Source organism: Heterocephalus glaber, unplaced genomic scaffold (genome assembly GCF_053883595.1).
Source record: "Heterocephalus glaber isolate CG9 unplaced genomic scaffold, H.glaber_assembly_v1.0 deba00000937, whole genome shotgun sequence".
Lineage (NCBI taxonomy): Eukaryota > Metazoa > Chordata > Mammalia > Rodentia > Bathyergidae > Heterocephalus > Heterocephalus glaber.
This window is the reverse complement of record NW_028258173.1, coordinates 2,312,605-2,330,957: the sequence shown is the minus strand read 5'-3', so window position 1 is coordinate 2,330,957 and position 18,353 is coordinate 2,312,605. Positions and strand designations below refer to the sequence as shown.

Genomic DNA, 18,353 nt, shown 5'->3' with positions numbered 1-18,353 from the left:
AGGTGTATATAGTATTTTCATAATGAGTGGTATACATCCCTTGCTCTTTTTCAGAATAAGGGCGTGTGGTTGCAAGTATTTTAACTTGCTTTGGTTAGAACAGTTGAGACTACAGAGGCAAAAAAAAAGGTCTTTGTTCCCTTGTACTCTGAATTACAAGTTCAATGATGATTGAAGTTTTCCAGGCAGGGCTCTAGAGCAGGTTGGAGGAAGGCCTTACTTGCAGGTCTCAAAGGGAAAGGGCTGGTCACAATGGGCGTTGCTTTCCCATTTCTTCTGGGTGACGCTGGTGATTCCTCTCCCTCCGTGGTAGAATTCTGGAGGAGACTCTGGTGCAGTGCTACCTGCCTTTGTGCCTCAAACTGCATGAAGGTGTCTGCAGCAGCACGGGAGACTACAGGTTCTATGAAATCCCGGCCTTATCTGCAGAGCTCATCTGCAGGATGACTAAACTTCAACCACTACAGGTAAGTGGAATTAGTACCTCTAATACTGTGCTCAGGGAGGTATGGAGTTTCTAGCAGCCTCTATTTAAAAGGAAAAAAAAAAAAAAAAAAAAAAAGGAAATGCACCAGTTCCCTCTACAATGGCCGGGGTGAGGCAGCATCATACAGTAGCCAAGTGCACATCCCACACACACAGCTCTGCACCCCTGTATCCCTGTGTCCTTGTCGCTTCCTCATCACTGGGACAAAATACCCAACACCTGCAGCTTAAAGGAGGTGAGCTTTATTTTAGCGCACGATTTCAGGTCATGGTCATTCAGTCCATGGTTGGCTAGCTCCAAGCAGAACGGTGTGAAGGAGAAAAAATTGCTCAACCCATGGCCACTAGGAAGCAGAGAGAGAAGGGAGGAGCCAGGGACCAGAACACACCCTCCCAGGTCTCTCCCAGTGACCCGCCTCTTGGGACCAAGCCCTACCTCTTAAGAGCACAGTCAGCTCTGCGCTCTGCAGTGGATGAACCCACTGATGCGCGTAGCGCCCCATGACCCGGTCACCTTCCAAAGTCCGCCTCCGGACACAGGAGACTCTTGGGCGACATTCTACCTCCAAACCACAGGGTGGTCCCAGTCTCTATGGGGCCCTTGCCCTTCACACCCCAAAAGGAGCTGTGTTCTGCTGTCTCCCTGCACAGGTCAGCCGTGGCCATCTCTGAGCATCAGGCTTTTGTGCCTGGTTTTCTCCTCTCACCTTTGTGGCTTCGACCCATCCTTGGAGCCGTGACATGAGGGGCTCTTTTTCATGGCTGTGATGTCACTCACCTGAGTGTTCTGTGGTTCTCTCTGAAAGTGATGTAGGATTTTATATTGAGACTGTTTCTCAACCTTATTATAAAACTCTGACTTTAGTAGAAAGTGATCACTAAATCTTAATCTTTTAACCTTATCCCTTCGAATTTTTCTTCAAGACAAAACAGAAACCCTTTCAGATTTAATTTTATTGGTAAAGGAAGCACTCATGAGTAAGCACTATTTAATCCATCATAGGCAGGTTCCAAGTAAATTGTGTCTGAGAAGTGTGGCGGTTATACAGGATTTATTTTTCTATGGAAATTATTGTCTTCATCGTTGGTTGAGATCTAGGGTTAGTCAAGTCCATAGTGACTGAGCAAGTACACTACCTATGCCATAAAAACAGAAAACCTTTGTATCACTAAAATTGAACAAAACAGACTCGACGGACAAGGGTTTGGCTTTTTGGTGGGATGGTAGGCTGATCGCTCAGGTGGAGAAAAGGAACACATCCAGGGGTCCTCTGAGTGCAGCCTTGGGTGCTTCCTTTAGGTTGCTTCTTTTTCTCTTTTCTTTTTTCTTTCTTTCTCTTTCAGTCGAGGATTGAACCCAGGGCCTTCTGACCCAGCTACATCCCACCTTGCAATCCTCTTGTAGCCTCCCAGAGTGCTGGGATTACAGGCGTGTGCCACCAGCCTGGCCCCCCTGTTTTTGTGATGGTGGTAGTTGAGGGGGTTGGGTCTGGAGTTTTGTTGGGGCTTACCACCTTTTCTGGGTCAGTTTGCCTCTTGACACCCTCACCCAGCCCTGTGCTGGGTGCAAGGGACCCCGAGACTGGTGCTGCATATAGCTGACACCATCCTTCGAGTTCACAGTGTGCTTGCGGATGAGCCTAAGGCATGGGTGCACCCTCCTGAGGCTTCTGGAACGTTCTGGAAGCTGCCATGCCATCTAGGGACCTTAAGCAAGGGGCAGTACGTTTTGCTTTCACTTGAGAGTTGACTGTGAAGTCCGCCTGCTCTCCCTGTTCCTCGGGTCATGCTGACTCCGAGCCACCTCCCGCTCTGCCCTCCGGGCCACCTGATCCTTCCTCCCACTCCTTCCTCCCTACCTTGGCAGAGGGCTATGGGATGGGCAGGGAGACACGCAGGGCCAGGTGCGGTGAGTTTACATAGGAAGAGGGGGCTGTTCTGCTCCGGTGGAGATCGGAGGAGGAAAGAAGGCATTGCCTTTCCCAGGAGCACCTGGGAAGAGGGCTGCTCAACCTCTTGGCCGGCAGACGGCTGTTTAATCATGTGGAGTGCATGGCCCACTGGCCCGGGCTCTCTGGAAGCTCTGGGTGTCCAGGGACATTCCTTACACCTGGTCTGGATGAGACAGGGCCTCCTGGGGACCCAGTCTGCAGGACTCTGGTTGGTGAGGCCGAGTGTGCTTGGGACCTTTATCAGAGGACACAAGCCCGTGCCCAGGCTTCTGGGAAGAACAAAATGCTTGTCCAGTGGGCTCTGGACAAGGCTTCTGAGCACTGGCAGGGATGAGGGAGCTGCAGAACAGAGCCAGTAACCATCTCACATCCTCACAGGACACTGCAGGCCCAGGGGCAGAAGCCAGCAGGGCTGTGTTCCAGAGTGCTCTGACTGCCACTCGAAGCTGGCTCAGGAAAGTGTTGAAAATGAACATGTTGTACTCAGTGCCGTCGGCTGCCATGTTCTCTTACCCCACGGAGATTAAGGTAAGCTGCCAAAGGCACTGGGAGTCGGCATGGGCCACAGTGACCCATCACCACCTGTCAGCAGAGCCGCAGCCGGGCGCTTTGTGAGCCTTGCCCTGAATCTCAGTGTGCCGCCCAAGGAGGGGGCATCACTGTGGACCCGCAGGTGTCTGTGTGGCCCCAAGCGTAACAGAACCTCTGGGTAGGGCTGGCCTGGAGGACATAAGGGGTCTGTGTTAGGACGGAGGCTTTCAGTTAGGTGCATTGGCTTTGGAAACAAGGCAGATACTCATGGAGGAGCTGTTTTTGGGGAAACTGAGTCTGCCTTGAGGAAAGGGTCTTCACCCTGAGAGGCTGGACATGGAGAAGATTCCACAAGAGGGTCCCCCCAGAGTAGAGCGAGGAGGAACTGCTGGTGGGCTTGGTCTGTGGGGCCGTGGGAACCAGGAGCGTGAGCTGCAGTGCCCCCTGGACAGCACCAAGCATGGGGAGGCGAAGGCGGAGGTCTGGCTGCCCCTCGCCACCAGGCAGGCTCTGCCCTACAGCAGCAAGGTCTTTCTTCCAGCTCTGGGGAGCCTGGGGGTCCCCTCCTCCTTGCGCAGATCTCATTGAGGGATGAGTCAGTGGCCACGTGAGACATTGTTCCCTCGGAGACTGGAGCTGTGTGGCCCCTGGGGACAGCACTGCAAGGCACACGAGACAGCAGGCCAGTGACGGGGGCTGCCCTTTTGGCCAGCGCAGTCTCCTTCCTCGGCCACCTGCGCCAGTGGCCGTCCCCTATTCCCACAGCTGACACCAGCCTGTGCTCAGCCGCCTGTAGCAGCCTCTGTTAGGCCCCTTCCACCAAGGCGGAGGCTTGCCCGCACCAGCCTGCGGGTATTCATTGAGGATGAGATGATCCTTCCCCGCCTGCTACCTGAAGTTTCAGATGCCACCCAAATGAAATTGAAGTGTTAATATGTTATTCTGCTACTTGGGAGGCTGAGGCAGGAGGATCACAAATTTGAGCTCAGTCTGGGGAACTTAGCAGCTTAGTGAGATCTTGTTTCAAAATAAAAAGTAAAAAAATTTCTTTAAAAGGCTGGGGATGTAGCTTAGTGTGAAAGGCCTGGGTTTGATCTCTAGTACTAAAAATACAAAACCAGAACATTCACACCCTGTAACCCAGTAGTAACGACTGATTGAGGCAAGAATATAGTGCAGGTTTCATTTTTATACCTGGAGAAGAGAGAACCTTTACAATGGAGAAACCCGACAGACCACGCCCCGTACCTAAGGTGTGGCCTGGCTGAATCAGGCTGGGGCAGAGGCACCCGAGGGATTCAGCTGGGGATCATGGAGCGGTCCAGATACGCAGCTTTGCCAGACTTGCCCACAGTGCCTTCCCCCAGGCTTAGCCTGTAGTGTTCCTGCCCCAGGTACCCTAACTACCAGAAAATGATGAGTACATCGGATGGAGACACAGCATACGAAATAGCCTGAGGGCTTCATTATTGTCGACTTCATAAAAGTAAAAGCCAGGGTGCTTTTCTAAGGCAGAGACACGATGGAGTGTGTGTCCCATCTGGACCCTGGTCCATTCAGAGCATAAGTGGACCGAAGGAGGCACGGGGCGGGCAGCTCACACTCTGTCAGGTCTTGGGTGTTCTCCCAGATGGAGCGGCAGGGCAGGGGTGATGGCGACACCTGCCCCGGTGTGTACGCACGAGTGTCACAAAGTCTGCCACTCACCCGCAAGTGGTTCCGCAAAGATGGGAGAAGAGAGAGACAGACAGACAGAGGAAGCCACTGTACTGAGAAAAGCAGGACTGTGGTGAAAAGGATGCATGGGTCACTGCTGTCCTCGTGGACTTTTTTTTAAGTTTGGAGTTTTTCAAAATACAATACTGGTGAGAAATCCTTTCAGAGTCAAACCAGTTGTGCAGAGGGAAGGGCAGTGCTGGCTGCTAGTCCAGGGCCTGGGTTCACAAGGCCACGTGGGCTGCTCCACTCTGACCAGCCGCTGACACTCACGAGTGATGACAATGGGACCAGAGCCAGGCATCTGTGTGGTCCGGTTCCCCGTATCCATCGTGACTGGTCTTTTTTGTTTGTTTGTTTTGCTTTTTGAGATAGGGTCTCGCTATGTAGTTCAGGTTGGCCTTGAACTTGCAGTGATCCTCCTACTTCGGGCACCCAAGTGCTAGGATTATAGGCATGTGCCCCTACACCTGGCTCTTTGATTGATTGATTGATTGATTGGCACTGGGATTGAACCCAGGGCTTTTACACTGAGCTTCATTACCCATACCTTTTAAAATTTTAAATTTTGAGACAGGGTCTCACCGAGTCACTAAGTTGCCCAGGCTGGGCTCACATTTGCAATCCTCCTGCCCCAGGCTCCTGGAGTGCTGGAATTACAGGTGTGCACCGCCACCATGTCCAACTTGCCTGACTTATTTTGAGACAGGGTCTAAACTAAATTGTGTATGCTGGCCTTGAACTCATGGACTCAAGTAATCCCCCTGCATCAGCCTCCTGAATAGCTGGGACTACACATGTGTGTCCCCACACCTGGCTGTCTGGCCTTTCTGTAGGACAACCCAATAGCACAGAGGTGTCCTGATGGCTGTCACTGACGGTTGGTTTTGCAGATCTGGCGGCGGCTGGTGGACATAGACTTCCCTGAGGCCCATGGCTGGAAAAGGTCACTGCTGGGAGACATGGAAGGGAGACTCAAGCAGGTACCAGACATCAGGGATGCTCTTCTCGGGGTGGCTGAAGGGGCGCCAATGAGACCAGAACTTGAGAAGGACCAGTGGGTGTGAACGGTGCATCAGTATGGACAGTCTGGCTGTGCAAGGGATTCGATAAACCATGACTGTGTATTTCTGTTCCCGATCTGGTGTGTTTCAAAGTTCTAGTGTGAGATCCCTGAGGGGAATATGGCAACAAGACCTTGCCATCACAGGGGGCCTTAAACATAACAGGCCAAAGCCCTCCCCTAGGCACATGTTCCAAGTGGTCTGTGGGTGACAGGAGCCTTAATAAAACAAGGTGACAGTGGAGAAAACATAAAAAGTGCTCTTCATTTTGGATGTAGGCCTGTGACCCCAGAAAAATCAGTTCTTACATGGTGAAGGTTTTATATGTACCTGTCAGAGGGAGTGTTTTAGGGAAATGGAAGCACAGGGGAAAATGACTTCCTTCTCAAAATGTATCTATTTTCCAAGCTGCTGTTTGTGCAGAGTGGGAGAAAAGACAGTTTGTTTTATTTTTGCTCCTGTGATGGTGGGGAGCAGGGAGGATGTGCATCTGGTGGGATGAGGAGGTCAGAGTCGTGGGAACGGGTGGGGAGGTGAGAAGGACTGGGTGCTTCACCTGGTGGCCCACATGCCTCCCGCCCCTCTGCGCCCACAGGCGACGCCCCGCCTCCAGATCTCTGCCTTCTGCAGCACTCTGTGGGATGCCACCAGCCCTGACGACAGTGTGGCCAGGAGCTTCAAGAATTGTGTCTTCGAAGCTGTGAACTCCGCCTGCCAGGTGACCAGTCTCTTCTGCTTGGGCTCCTTGTCCCTGCTGGTTCTGAGGCCCTGGGCTGGGCCCCAGGTGTCCCCCTGCCTGCCTGGGGCTGAGGCGCTGAAACCCAGTGCCCTCCCCCACTTCCCACTGCCAGGCTGTTTGTGCTGGGTGGAGCCACAGCTGCCCACGTGTGGCCTTGACGCAGCCTGTTCTGCAGGCCACTCCACACGTGAGCCTGTTAGGACCGTCACAGCTTGCTGGCTTGGTCGTCTGCTGACACTTGCCTGGCCTGCATGGCCAGAAAGACTCCAAAGGTTGACAAAACATTGTTGGAGGGAAAACCAATGAAACCAAACAGGTTCTGTCCAGGTTGAGGGTTTAGGTGAGTGGTAAAGCAGTTTCCTGTTGTGCAGAAGGCCCTGGGTTTGATCCTCTGCAAAACAGAAAAACAAACAAAAAACATGCTACGAATTCACGTAGGGTTTTCTTGTTTTTTGTTTTTGCCAAGTGGGAATAGATCTCCCCACTGGCTGGCAGGAACAGTCCCCTCAGGACACCGCATGTCCAGGCTCCCAGCTGGCCAGAAAATAGTTCTGGAGATACAGGTCATCAGCTTCCAGGAACAAGGGGTCCTAATCTTTTCCACTAGCTAATAACTATGAGGCTTTCCTTTCCTTATTTTGTTTAATTCATTATTCATCCATTGACAGTTACAGTTCACTGGGCTTGGGCTTATTCACAAAAGTGTATAGCTGCCATCACAGACATTTTAAACCATTTTCCTCACCTCAGAAAGAAACCCCATCCCCCTGCCTTATCTGTCACCTCTCACCCCTCCATCCACCTGTCGCCCAGGCTTGGCAATAGCTGGTCTGCCTTCTGTCTCTGTAAGAGATTTCTCTATTCACCGTCATAAGGATGAAACCACAACAGTGTGTGAGTGTGTATGCATGTACCACATTGTACAGAGTTTCTCTGCCATTAGTCCCCTGATGGATATCTTGATTGTTTCCAGCTTTATAAATACTCTGGTGTAGGCATTCATGTATAATTTTATGTGTGGGCATATCTTTCCTTTTCTCTTGGTGAAATTCCCTTCCTAGATGTGGATTTGCTGGATCATACGGTAATTCTGTTATATTGTTTGAAGAACTCTCAGACCAATTTCCAACACAGCTGGGCCTTTCCTATTTCAGTCAACATTGTAGGAGGTTTCCAGCATCTCCCCATCCTCACAGATCATGCTATCTAACTGGATGATTTCCGCTGCCCTGGTAGGTGTGAGGGGGAATCTCATTGTGGTTTTGATTCTCTGATGAGTAATAATATCAAGCATCTTTTCATATGTTTTTTGGCCATTTCCATATCTTCTTTGGAGAAATAGCTATGCAGATCTTTGCCTATTTTTAATTAGGTTGTGTTTTTATTGACTGTGAAAGTTCTTTTTTTTTTGGTATCGGGGATCGAACTCAGGACCTTGGGCTTGCGAGGCAGGCGCCGGAACCACTGAGCTAAATCCCTGGCCCTGACTGTGAAAGTTATTTATATATTCCATATGTAAATCTCTTGTCAGATATATGTTGTGCCAATATTCTCTTGCATTGTATGGATTATCTTTACATTTTCCTGTGGTTTCTGTTGATGTTTTTAATTTTGATAAAGTCCAGTATGTTGGTGATGGTTTGTGTGTGCACGTGTATGCATGTGTGCTTACATGTGTGCATGCTTGTGTGTGTGTGTTTTGAGATAGAATCTCACTATTTAGTCTATGCTGGCCTTAAACTCACAATCTCCTGTCTCAGCTTCCTGAGTGTTGACATTATAGGTATGCATCACCTCAACCAGATTTGTTGCTTGTCGTTTTTTTGTTTTGTTTTTTATGGCACCAGGGATCGAACTCGGGACCTTGCACTTGTGAGGCAGGTGGTGGAACCACTGAGCTAAATCCCCGGCCCTGTTGCTTATAGTTTTGACATCAGAGAATCTTTTATTAAATTCTATGTCATGAAGATTTAAGCCTGGGTTTCCTTCTAAAAGTTGTTTATTTGTTTTGGTTTTGGTGCTAGGGATTGAACCTAGGGTCGTGTACGTGTTAAACACGTGCTTTATCACTGATCTACCTCCTTTGAAAGTCTTACAGTTTTAGCTCTTTACACTCTGCTTGTCAATTTCTAAGAGGAAATGCTGTATGGTGTGGAATCTGTAGGTCAGTTTGGGGAATCTTACCCTCTTTTCAAGACCACATCTTGCAGTCTCAGGCTGAGATGTCTTTCCATTTATTTAGGTCATTAATTTCTTTCAACAATGTTTTGTTTTTAGAGCCCGAGTGTTGTATTTCTCTTGTGAAATTTATTTCTAAGTACTTTATTCTTTTGCTGTTGGAACTGGAATTTCTTAATTTCCGTTTTAGATTGTTCATTGCAAGTGTATAAAAATACAACTGCACCTTGTTCTTGCAGCCTGCAGCCTGGCTGGGCTTGTCTTTTAGCTCCAATGAAGGGGTATCCATGTGAGAGAGAGCACATGTGTAAGGCTTTCTGCATGGCTGATGATGTTATCTACACGTGAGGATAGTTTTGCGTCTTCCTTTCTAGTCTGAAGGCCTTTTATTTCTTTGTCTCAACTGATTGCCCTGGCTAGAAATTTCAGTACTGTGATAAACGTGGTGAAACCAAGCATCCTTGTCTTATTCTAGTTTGGAGGGGTTAGATTTTGTAAAAAACTTTTCCTATGTATAACAAAGCCATCATGTGGGGTTTTTTTATTGATACAATGTATTAACTCTTTTTTTTTAATGTTAAACCAATTTTTCCCCAGGGTAAATCCCACTTCGCCCTTGTTTCTGGATGTTTTCTTTTGTCCTTTTAAGTGGCAAGACGTTTGTTGTAAATTTACCCTATTTTTTTTTTTAATATTTGCTGAAACTCTCAACCTCAAGAAGAAAAATATTTTGTCTCTTGGTAAAGAATCAGGAAGAGAATTAAAATGTTTTGAAAGAATTATAGTTTAGGAACATAAAACAAATGTGTTAAGGTTTCACTCATATTATTTTTGGTGTTTTTCGTGATGTGAAAGGTGTGTGTTTGTTCCTTCATGTCTCTGGTACTGATCATTTCAGAAAATAGTACAGAGGAAATGGAAGTGCTCTGAAAAACATGGACGTGTTTAATTTTTTTGTGTTTTTTGCATGTGCGGTGCTGGGGATTGACCCCAAGTTCTCAGTCCTGCTAGCCGAGCACTCTACTACTGAGCCACCTCCTAGCCTCTATTTTAGGTTTTTTTGAGGTCCTATAAAACTATTCAGTAGATTTCTGGACTGCTCTTGGGTAACTTATCTTCATTACTAAAAAACCAGTGAGAAAAATGACTTTCTTTTTACTCATTCTGCTATAGTCTCAGACCAGCATCCTCGAAGGACTCTCCTGTCTTGATTGCCAGAAACTTGGCGTCCTCATGTCCGCTGTGGTTACCAAGTCCTGGCCCCGGAGCAGCGGGCAAGCAGTGGAGGACCCAGACGAGATTCTGAAATACCTGCTCACGTGGCGAGATGTGGAGCAGCTCTTCAAACTGTACGGTACGTGGGTGCTGCCCGGAATGTCCTCCCGGACTTGGCCGAGCAGAGCACTTGGCCCAATGCCCAACTGGGACAGCTGGTGTTCGTCCAGGAGGCGGCTGGGACCGAGAGGCCCAGGCAGGTGCTGGGCAGCTCTGGCAGTGAAGAATAACTAATACCAAAGCCCCCTTCGAGGTCCTCAGCTTTCTTCTGAGGGAATGCAGGTATTGAGCAACACTGCCTCACCCAGGGTCTCTAAGACAGTAAACTTTCTGAGAATTAAATCTCCCCCCAGGTTATCTTGCTCCAAAACCCACTAGGTCTGAGACCGGTGTTGATGACGGCAACAGACCATTCAGGCCTGCACAGTCTTGGCACCCGCCCCAAGTGTTATAAGTTGCCCTAAAACCCTTTATGCACATTTATGTGTATGTCACTAGGCTGAGCTCTTTTAGTGGGGAAGCACTGGACTTGCCACTGTGGTCCCGGGTCACGTGCTTGTGTCAGAGTCACTGGGTAGCGGGACAGAACCGCTGAGCCCCTTACGCGGTGCCAGGAGTCAATGGGGATAAAGTGGAGGTGGGGTGCCGTGTGTATTGGTCATAGCTGCTTCCTGGAAGAGGTTGTATTTCTGTTTTTTACATTTAAAAAAAAATTTCACAGCAGTTTAAACTTTATAGAAACATTTGTGAGAAAGTAGAATGTTCCCACTTTGCTCTGCCACCCAAATAGAGATTTCCCCACTAGTAATATCTTGCTGAGTGGGTACGTTGATTAGAGCTGGTGAGCTGAAACCGATACATTCCCAACAGCTGAGGTCACGGACTGGGAAGCGCTGGCTCTTGGTGTTGGGCATTCTTCAGGGGTTTATTTGTTTGTTTTTTTGTTTTTGTGGTATGGGGGATCGAACTCAGGACCTTGCGCTTGCAAGACAGACGCGGTGCCACTGAGCTAAATCACCAGCCCCATTCTTCAGGTTGCGACAGATGTAGAACGATGTGCATCCGGCTTTACAGTATCACTCGGAATCATTTCGCTGCCCTCCGCAACCTCAGTGTTCCTCCTCCCTACTGCTTCCCGTCTAGTTTTGTTTTTTCAGAATGTTCTCCTGTTGGCCGGCTTTTCAGATGGGCTTCTTGGACTTAGCAATAAGCACTGAGGGTTCCCGACGTGTTCTCAGGGCTTGCTGGGTGCTGCTTCTTAGCCCTGCACACTGTTCTATTGTCTGCCTGGACAATTTGTTTCTCCGTTCACATACTAAAGGACATCTTGGTTTCCTCTATTTTTGTAATTATGAATGAAGCTCCTATCTTTGTTGTTATTGGTACAGATAAGCTTGCTCTTGTAATAAACACTGCCTGATGTCACTGAGAGAGGAACCATCTGGTGGGTAAACCAAGCATATTTTAAAACCATGCCCTCCAAATGGATCTTGACGTTCACATCCCAAGTTTTGTGAGGTGCCCACTACAGGCAGAATGCAAAGCTCTCATGCTGATGCTTCTGCAAAGGCATCCACCGGCAGCTTGTGATGTATGAGTGTGCCCTGCTGCAGTTCCTTCTGCGGTTGCAGGGAATCCCAAGCCAGGCAATTTGTACAGATCATGTGCAGTCTAAGACACATGTTCAGTGTGTTAAAGGCACGGGCTATAAAACCCTGAGCAGTGTGGTTCTCCTGGCTTATTTTGGCTCTTGGTGGAGCCCTCTCCACAGTCATGGGAGCCATGCAGGAGACAAATCAGGGCAACCCCTGAACCTCCAGAGTAGGAGCAGAGTCAGGTGGAGAGACAGCGCATCTGGGAACCTCCTGCTTGCACTGCGTGGGAGTCAGGACAGAGCCAGAGGTCCTTGTGAATGCCTGATAGCTACAGGAGGTGGGAGGTGGGGAGCCCACTGTTTTGACTGTATTCTTTCTCTCATCAGGAACCAATGAGAAAATTTTAGCCAGTATTACAGAGGAAAGCCAGAAGTTGATGGCAGTAGCCGACTCTGTGTTTACGAAAGTAGCTGGTGACCTCCATGATGGGACCATTTTAGTTGGACAATTGGAGCTGATCCTGAAGCATAAGTCTCAGTTTCTGAGCATCTGGGAACTGAGTAAGTGTTGGGTAGAGGCGTGCACTTCAGGCTGCTGAGGAATTACTGCGAGAAGGCAACCTGTGCCTGCAGGTGTGGGGTTTTTTTGGGGTTTTTTTGTGGTACCAGGGATTGAACTCCGGACCTTGCGCTTGTGAGGCAGGCAGCGGCACCACTGAGCTGAATCCCCGGCCCTGCATGTCTGTTTTCGTAGTCTTTATAATCAGTATCCTTTCCCAGGAAGTTGTGAAGGGTGGTTTATAATTCTCAGGAAAAACTGACAGATTAGTGGCGAAGCAAGAGTGCCTGCTCTTTCTCCCTCCATGCTGCCGAGCCCATGGCTCCACTGACGCCCTCAGGTCCCTTCCCTGGGAGCAGATGCAGAGGGAGGAGGGGAAGGGGGTGCCATGGCGGGCGATGAGTTTGTTTGGCCTGTTGTAACCCTTAGTTGTTGTTTCAGAGAGAAAATGTCCTTCAGTTCAAAAGACCCAGTGCGATTTGAAGGAAGTGCTGGACTGCAGAATGGTGGACCTGTGGGTTCTAAAGAGAGAGGCGAGATGGGTCGACAGCCTCCTGAAGCTGTGTGGGAAGACGAGACACCTGATACCAGGTGGTTCCCGCAGTGCACTGCACTGCACTGCTGCGGGGGGCACGGGGAAGGGCCGGAGGAGGACAGGGAGGAAGGAGTCACAAGAGCCGAATTTGTTTTGCAGAAACAGAAAGAAAATTTTAACCAAGTTTTACATGTATTTGCCAGGGGGAATCTGCTTCGCCACTTAGGTCCTTCTGATTTGGTGTTTACCTCCATATCAGCAAATGTCCCACTGATCTCTCCAGGGTCGGTGTCATCTGTGGACTTCCCTGTGGTGGGAGGGGAGCATTTAGGCCACTGTTTTCTAGGCTGTGCCCTGCACGTATAGTCTTTGGCTTCCTGGTATTCCCGCATGTGGGCCCTGGAGCATACTCTGATTATTCCTCTTTTGTTGTCGTTGAACTGGAGAATGAACCCAGGACCCTTGCAACGAGCTACATTCCCAGCCCTTTCTAGTGTTTTGTTTTTGTTTTTTAAAATTTTGAGACAGGGTCTTACTAAGTTGCTAAGTTGCCCAGGCTGGGCTTGAACTCCTGATCCTCCTGCCTCGCCTCCCAGAGTGCTAGGAGTACACATGAGCTCCACCAGGCCCAGTTTATTATTTTAGGTTTCTTACACAAGCTTTCTGTTTTCTGTGGCTTTACTCTCCTTACTTTGTGCCCTTTCTTTTATTCATCATGTTTATTTCTAATTCAATCCTGAACTATACCAACTGTCTGAATTTCCCCACAGACTCTCCCTGAGGGGGATCTCATCGTCCATGGGTGGGCACCTGGCCTGAACTCCCTCCACCGCTCCCCATCTTTGCCTCTGTGCAGGTGGGGTGAGCACAGCATCCCTGCCTGCTTGTTCGCCTCCTGTGTTTGGCAGAGGCTGCGGAGGAGGCTGACTCTGAGCCCCCACCTGCCTGCGAAGGGAACCCTCACCCTGATGCCACCCTGGGGCAGCATCCTGAACCCCAGCTGGAAGTCATTTTCCTTGGGAACACCAACTGTGTCAGTCCTGTTGTCCCTAAAGTGCTGCTGTTGAGGCGTCTGGTCCTTCCTGTGTGACATCCTTGCCCTCTCTGGGTGTTACCGAAATCTGTCTCTGGTACCCTGGCATTCCATACCAGTGTGTCTTGCTGTGGATCTGTTTTCCACCTACAGTACGGAGCATTAGGAGGAGGTCTTTTTAAGCTAGAAATCCAAGTCTTTGGCAAACGCTCTTGTATTATTTAATTATCTTTTCCCCTCTTGCTGGAAATCGTATCAGTTGACAATTGGGCTTCCTAGAGTAGTCACCTGGCTTTCATAACCTTTCTCCTGTTTCTGCCTTTCTTTTTTGCTCTGCTTTCTGAGACCTTTCCTCAGAACTTGATCTTCTGATCTACTAGATTTTCCATTTCGGTTCTCATATCCATATTTCACTTAAAGTTCTTTTTTGTTCTCTGAATGATCCTCTCTTACACCATCCTGTTCTCCTTTGTGGTTATAGTACTTTTTCTTTCTGAGATTACTAATATTTTTAGAGTTTTTCTCTTTCTCTTTCCTGCACTTACCTATTTCCCTCGAGTTGCCCAGCTGCCCCATCCCATGGAGTCTGGGGTGGAGCCCGGGGTCCTGTGGATGCTCTGCTGTGCCTGTGCTCTGTCCCTGAGCTACACCCCAAGCCTGCTGCTTTGATGTCTGTTTTCATGTTACGTTTTCCACACTTGCCTGGAGATTCTTGTCTGTCTGTTTCTGTGCAGGGAGAGGGTGGGTGAGGGCATTGACGGCTTGGAGGGTTTCTGGGTGCTGGCCCCCTGGGTACTGAGGCTGCCTGTGCCTTGGCATGGTGACACATTTCCAGCCTCCTTCCTGGCAGCTAGGCTTGGGGAGCCAGGGTGGGACAGGAAGGTGGAGTCCCGGCATCCAGTGTTCACAGTGGCAAACTCTACCTTCTCTACTTCCTGCGTCTTGGGTTTTCCTCTTCCTCCTTGAATTGAATATTTCTTGTCCTCCGTCAGCTTCCAGAGAAAGGGTGTGTGTCTGCAAATGACCTCCAGACCCCCTCTATGTTATTGTTTCTACAAGATAAATACAGGTCACTAGTCAGATGTGGGTGTCTATCTGCTGCATTGTGGGGCAGAGTCTAAGTAGGTGCAGGGCACTGCTTCTAATATAGATTTTGAAGCCAATTCTTCTTATCTCTGCCTCCTGATTTCCAGCGACCTACCACCAGGGTCAGGGCTTTGGGGAAACCCTGTGATGGAAGCTGGCTGAGGCTGAGCTACCCCAAAGTCACAGGATTCCATGTTCCCAGAGCCCACATCTCACTTGCGCTGGTGTGGCCAGTTCTCACCTTTCAGCTTGTGTGGCTGCTCCCTGGCCTTGCAGCCCTCCCACCCTTGGCTTTTTTGTGGTACAGGGGGTTGAACGTCCTGCTTCACCAACCCCTCACTGCCCCCTACAGTGCTGGGATTATAGGCATGCAATACCGTGCCCAGCATAGTTTATGGCTTTTTAAAAACAACTTTCATTCTGTCCCTGAAGTAGGATTTGGGAGGAAGTGAAAATAGATGTATGGTTTGCAGCTAACCTTTTCACCCAGAGCTTACAGTGCTTCTTTACGGTGAAAATTGGTGAACAAGCCTCAGAGTGGAGGGAGGAAACACCTAGCCATTGGATTCCCTTGAGTTTCCTAGAGAAGTGGCTAGAGTAAATACAAAGAACACAACGTAAAACGCTACCAGGATTAGAGGTTTGATATCCTACTTTTCCTCCTGGTTTCCAAAGTGGACTTTGGAGAGATGGAAGCAATGCACTCTGAAGACCTCAGCACCAAGAGGCTAAACGAAGCTGTGACCGTGACACTGCCCATGTTCCCAGCCTCCAATTACAGGACACATTACAACCTGAGCTCCCAGGTCCAAGAAATGGCCGAAAAGATAGACCTGCTGAAAGACAGCCACATCTTTCAGATCCTATGGGAAGAGGCTGCGGAGAAGCTGAGCAGTCCGATAGAGGAATTGGAACGGCAGAGCCTGCAATTTCCCGAGGTCTACGCATACTTGTACTTTCCTTGTTACCAAAGGTTCACCGAACTGTATCACAATCTGAGGTTGGGAAAGGTCACCTTTGCCACAATCAATGACGTCTTCAAGGACTTTGTAGATAAATATGGCGACTTGGACTCCGACCTCCAGGTCATGTGTCTTATGGATCCCCTGGCCCAAAGGGACTGGATCCCTGTGCGCATCGGGCAGATCAGGGAGTACCACAGCCTGCACCAGGCCATCAGCTCGGCCAAGGTCATCCAGAAGGTCAAGAAGAACTTTGAATTGACCGGGGACTTCAGCGTGCTTCGCATTTTATTAAACTTTGTAAGTTATTTGCTAGGGACTCGTGGAGGTGAGGAGTGACCACCACTCCTTGGGAGCTGTGGGACTTCTGGTTTTAAAATCTGGGCCGACTGGTGTGGCAGCTCCTCAGGAGCTCATTTGTGCTGAATTTGAGGCTGGAATATACCGGGGGCTCCATCCTCACCTTTATCTATAGATAGTATGGCTGCTCCTTAGCTGATGAGTTTTCTTGGGTCTGTATGAGAATCAAGAATTCAGGAAATGGGCCGGGGATGTAGCTCAGTGGTGCTGCCGCCTGCCTCGCAAGCGCAAAGACCCGAGTTCGATCCCTGGTACCAAAAAGAAAAAAGAAAAAAAAAAAATTCAGGAAAGGGGGAAACCATCCCCTCTACAGAAGAATCAGGTCTCAGATTATAAAAGCCCAAGAAGAAAATACTGTCAGCTGTCCAGTTACATCTCCTAGTTCCATTCAGAAGCAGCAAATGATACTTTGCCCCTGTGAGAGCTAAGATATGAGTCTTTTCTCCCTTTTTTTCTAGACGTGTCTTCATAAGGCATAATGTGGCCCTTGTTGTAGAGAAAAGTGTGAATATGATTAAAATTTAACACAGAGGGCCGGGATTTAGCTTAGTGGTTCCGGCACCTGCCTTAAAAGTGCAAGGTCCCGAGTTTGATCCCCGGTACCAAAAAAAAAAAAAAATTTAACACAGAATTTGGAATCATACACACTTGACCTTGAACCCAGCAGCCTGTCCTTTCGTAAGTCACTGCTCTGGGCCAGTTTCTTGATTGATAACGCTGAAAAAACAGCAGTGTGGACTGGCGGGTGATTGTGAGAAGCACATTCAGAGTCTACATGAGCTTCTTAGGAGGGTGTCAGGTGCTGGCAGCAGTAGTGACTCCTGGCCAGCCAGGAGCAGCAGCTTCCCTCTATGGGAAGCCTGTGTCCCCTGTTGCCATAGCAGCTGCTCATCCAGGAGATGGGGAGGGCAGCGGCCGGGAGTGAGTGGTTGCTGTGAACACCCGCAGCACCGCTGTCTTGTAGAATGATGACTTCCAGAGCTTTTGCTGTGAGACACTGGACCAGATCAGCCCACAGCTTGTCCGGGCCAAGAAGAAGCTGCAGGACATCAGTGAGCCGCGACGGCGCTGTCTGGAGGAGCTGTCCCTGCAGAGAGAGCTTGTCAGCTGGCTCCACGAGGCGCTCGAAGGTATGGCCAGTGCTCTGTGGCTGGTGGGGGTCTCAGGTGGTTCCTGTGTGGGCTTCCACACTTTGTAAGATGCCCACCCTGTGTCCCCATATGAGTCCCATGCAGAGGATAGGAAAGTTGGGGGGGGTGTTGTTTTTGTTTTTATTTTTGGCTTTTGTGGTACTAGAGATTGAACCCAGGACTTTGGATGGAGCTGCATCTCTAGCCTTTTTTTTTGGTACTGGGGATCAAACTCGGGTCCTTGCGCTTGCACAGCAGGCGGCGAAACTACTGAGCTAAATCCCCGGCCCTACATCTCTAGCTTTTAATTTTATGTTTTGTTTTGAGACAGGGTCTGACTGAATTGTCCACACTAGGTTTGAACTTGCAATCCTCCTGCCTTGGCCCCCAGAGTGCTGAGAGTACAGGTGTGCACCACATCACCAGACTTGCCTGAATTTTTTTTTTTTTTTTTTGGAACCAGGGATCAAACTCGGGACCTTGCGCTTGTGAGGCGCGTGCCGGAACCACTGAGCTAAATCCCTGGCCCTTGCCTGAATTCTTTAGGTAGATGAGCAGTGCATACTTTATTGACTGTGGATAGAACTTACATTAGGATATTTCTCAGGTCCTGATTAAAAACTTTTCTATGCCACTCCCTCCACACTGTGGATTCTCACTATGAATAGCCTAGGGTTATTTTCTTAAAAATCCTGGCTCCTATAGCTTTTTCTTCTGGGTGTTTTTTTCTTTTTGGCGGGGGGGCGGGTACCAGGGATCGAACTTGGGTCCTTGCGCTTGCACAGCAGGTGGTGAAACCACTGAGCTAAATCCCTGGCCCTTTTTTTTTTGACCAAAACACAAGGAGAGCTCTTATCCATGGAGAGGTACTCAGCATGCCTGTGGGATGTTCATCACTCTTCCAGCCAGGGCCCTTGGCAGCCTGTTGGGTCAGGTGGATTGGGTAGAGGAGGTGGGCAGAGGGCAGACAGCAGCACAGTGTGGAGTGGGCATGTGGATGTGGGCTTCTTCCTGCTGACACAGGCTGCATTCGGTCTAGCTTTTGCTCATTTTGGTGTGGATTCTTGGATCCACGTTCATGCACATTCTCTGATTACTAATGAGCTCCAGGAGAATGAATTATCTTGGTTTTTTATTCTCAATTATAAACATA

At 49.2% G+C, this 18,353-nt stretch overlaps 1 protein-coding gene across 2 annotated transcripts in view; it reads left to right on the top strand.

The window, feature by feature from the left end:
- Rnf213 (ring finger protein 213) overlaps positions 1–18,353 on the top strand; it is a 101,574-nt gene that overhangs the window by 29,610 nt on the left and 53,611 nt on the right. For both annotated transcript variants that reach the window (XM_021241141.2, XM_013078126.3), the window contains 9 exons: positions 314–467; positions 2,817–2,966; positions 5,579–5,668; positions 6,345–6,467; positions 9,840–10,020; positions 11,923–12,096; positions 12,536–12,685; positions 15,424–16,010; positions 17,035–17,200. In XM_021241141.2, coding sequence (XP_021096800.2) covers positions 314–467; positions 2,817–2,966; positions 5,579–5,668; positions 6,345–6,467; positions 9,840–10,020; positions 11,923–12,096; positions 12,536–12,685; positions 15,424–16,010; positions 17,035–17,200 — 1,775 coding nt within the window. The remainder of the gene's footprint in view (positions 1–313; positions 468–2,816; positions 2,967–5,578; positions 5,669–6,344; positions 6,468–9,839; positions 10,021–11,922; positions 12,097–12,535; positions 12,686–15,423; positions 16,011–17,034; positions 17,201–18,353) is intronic.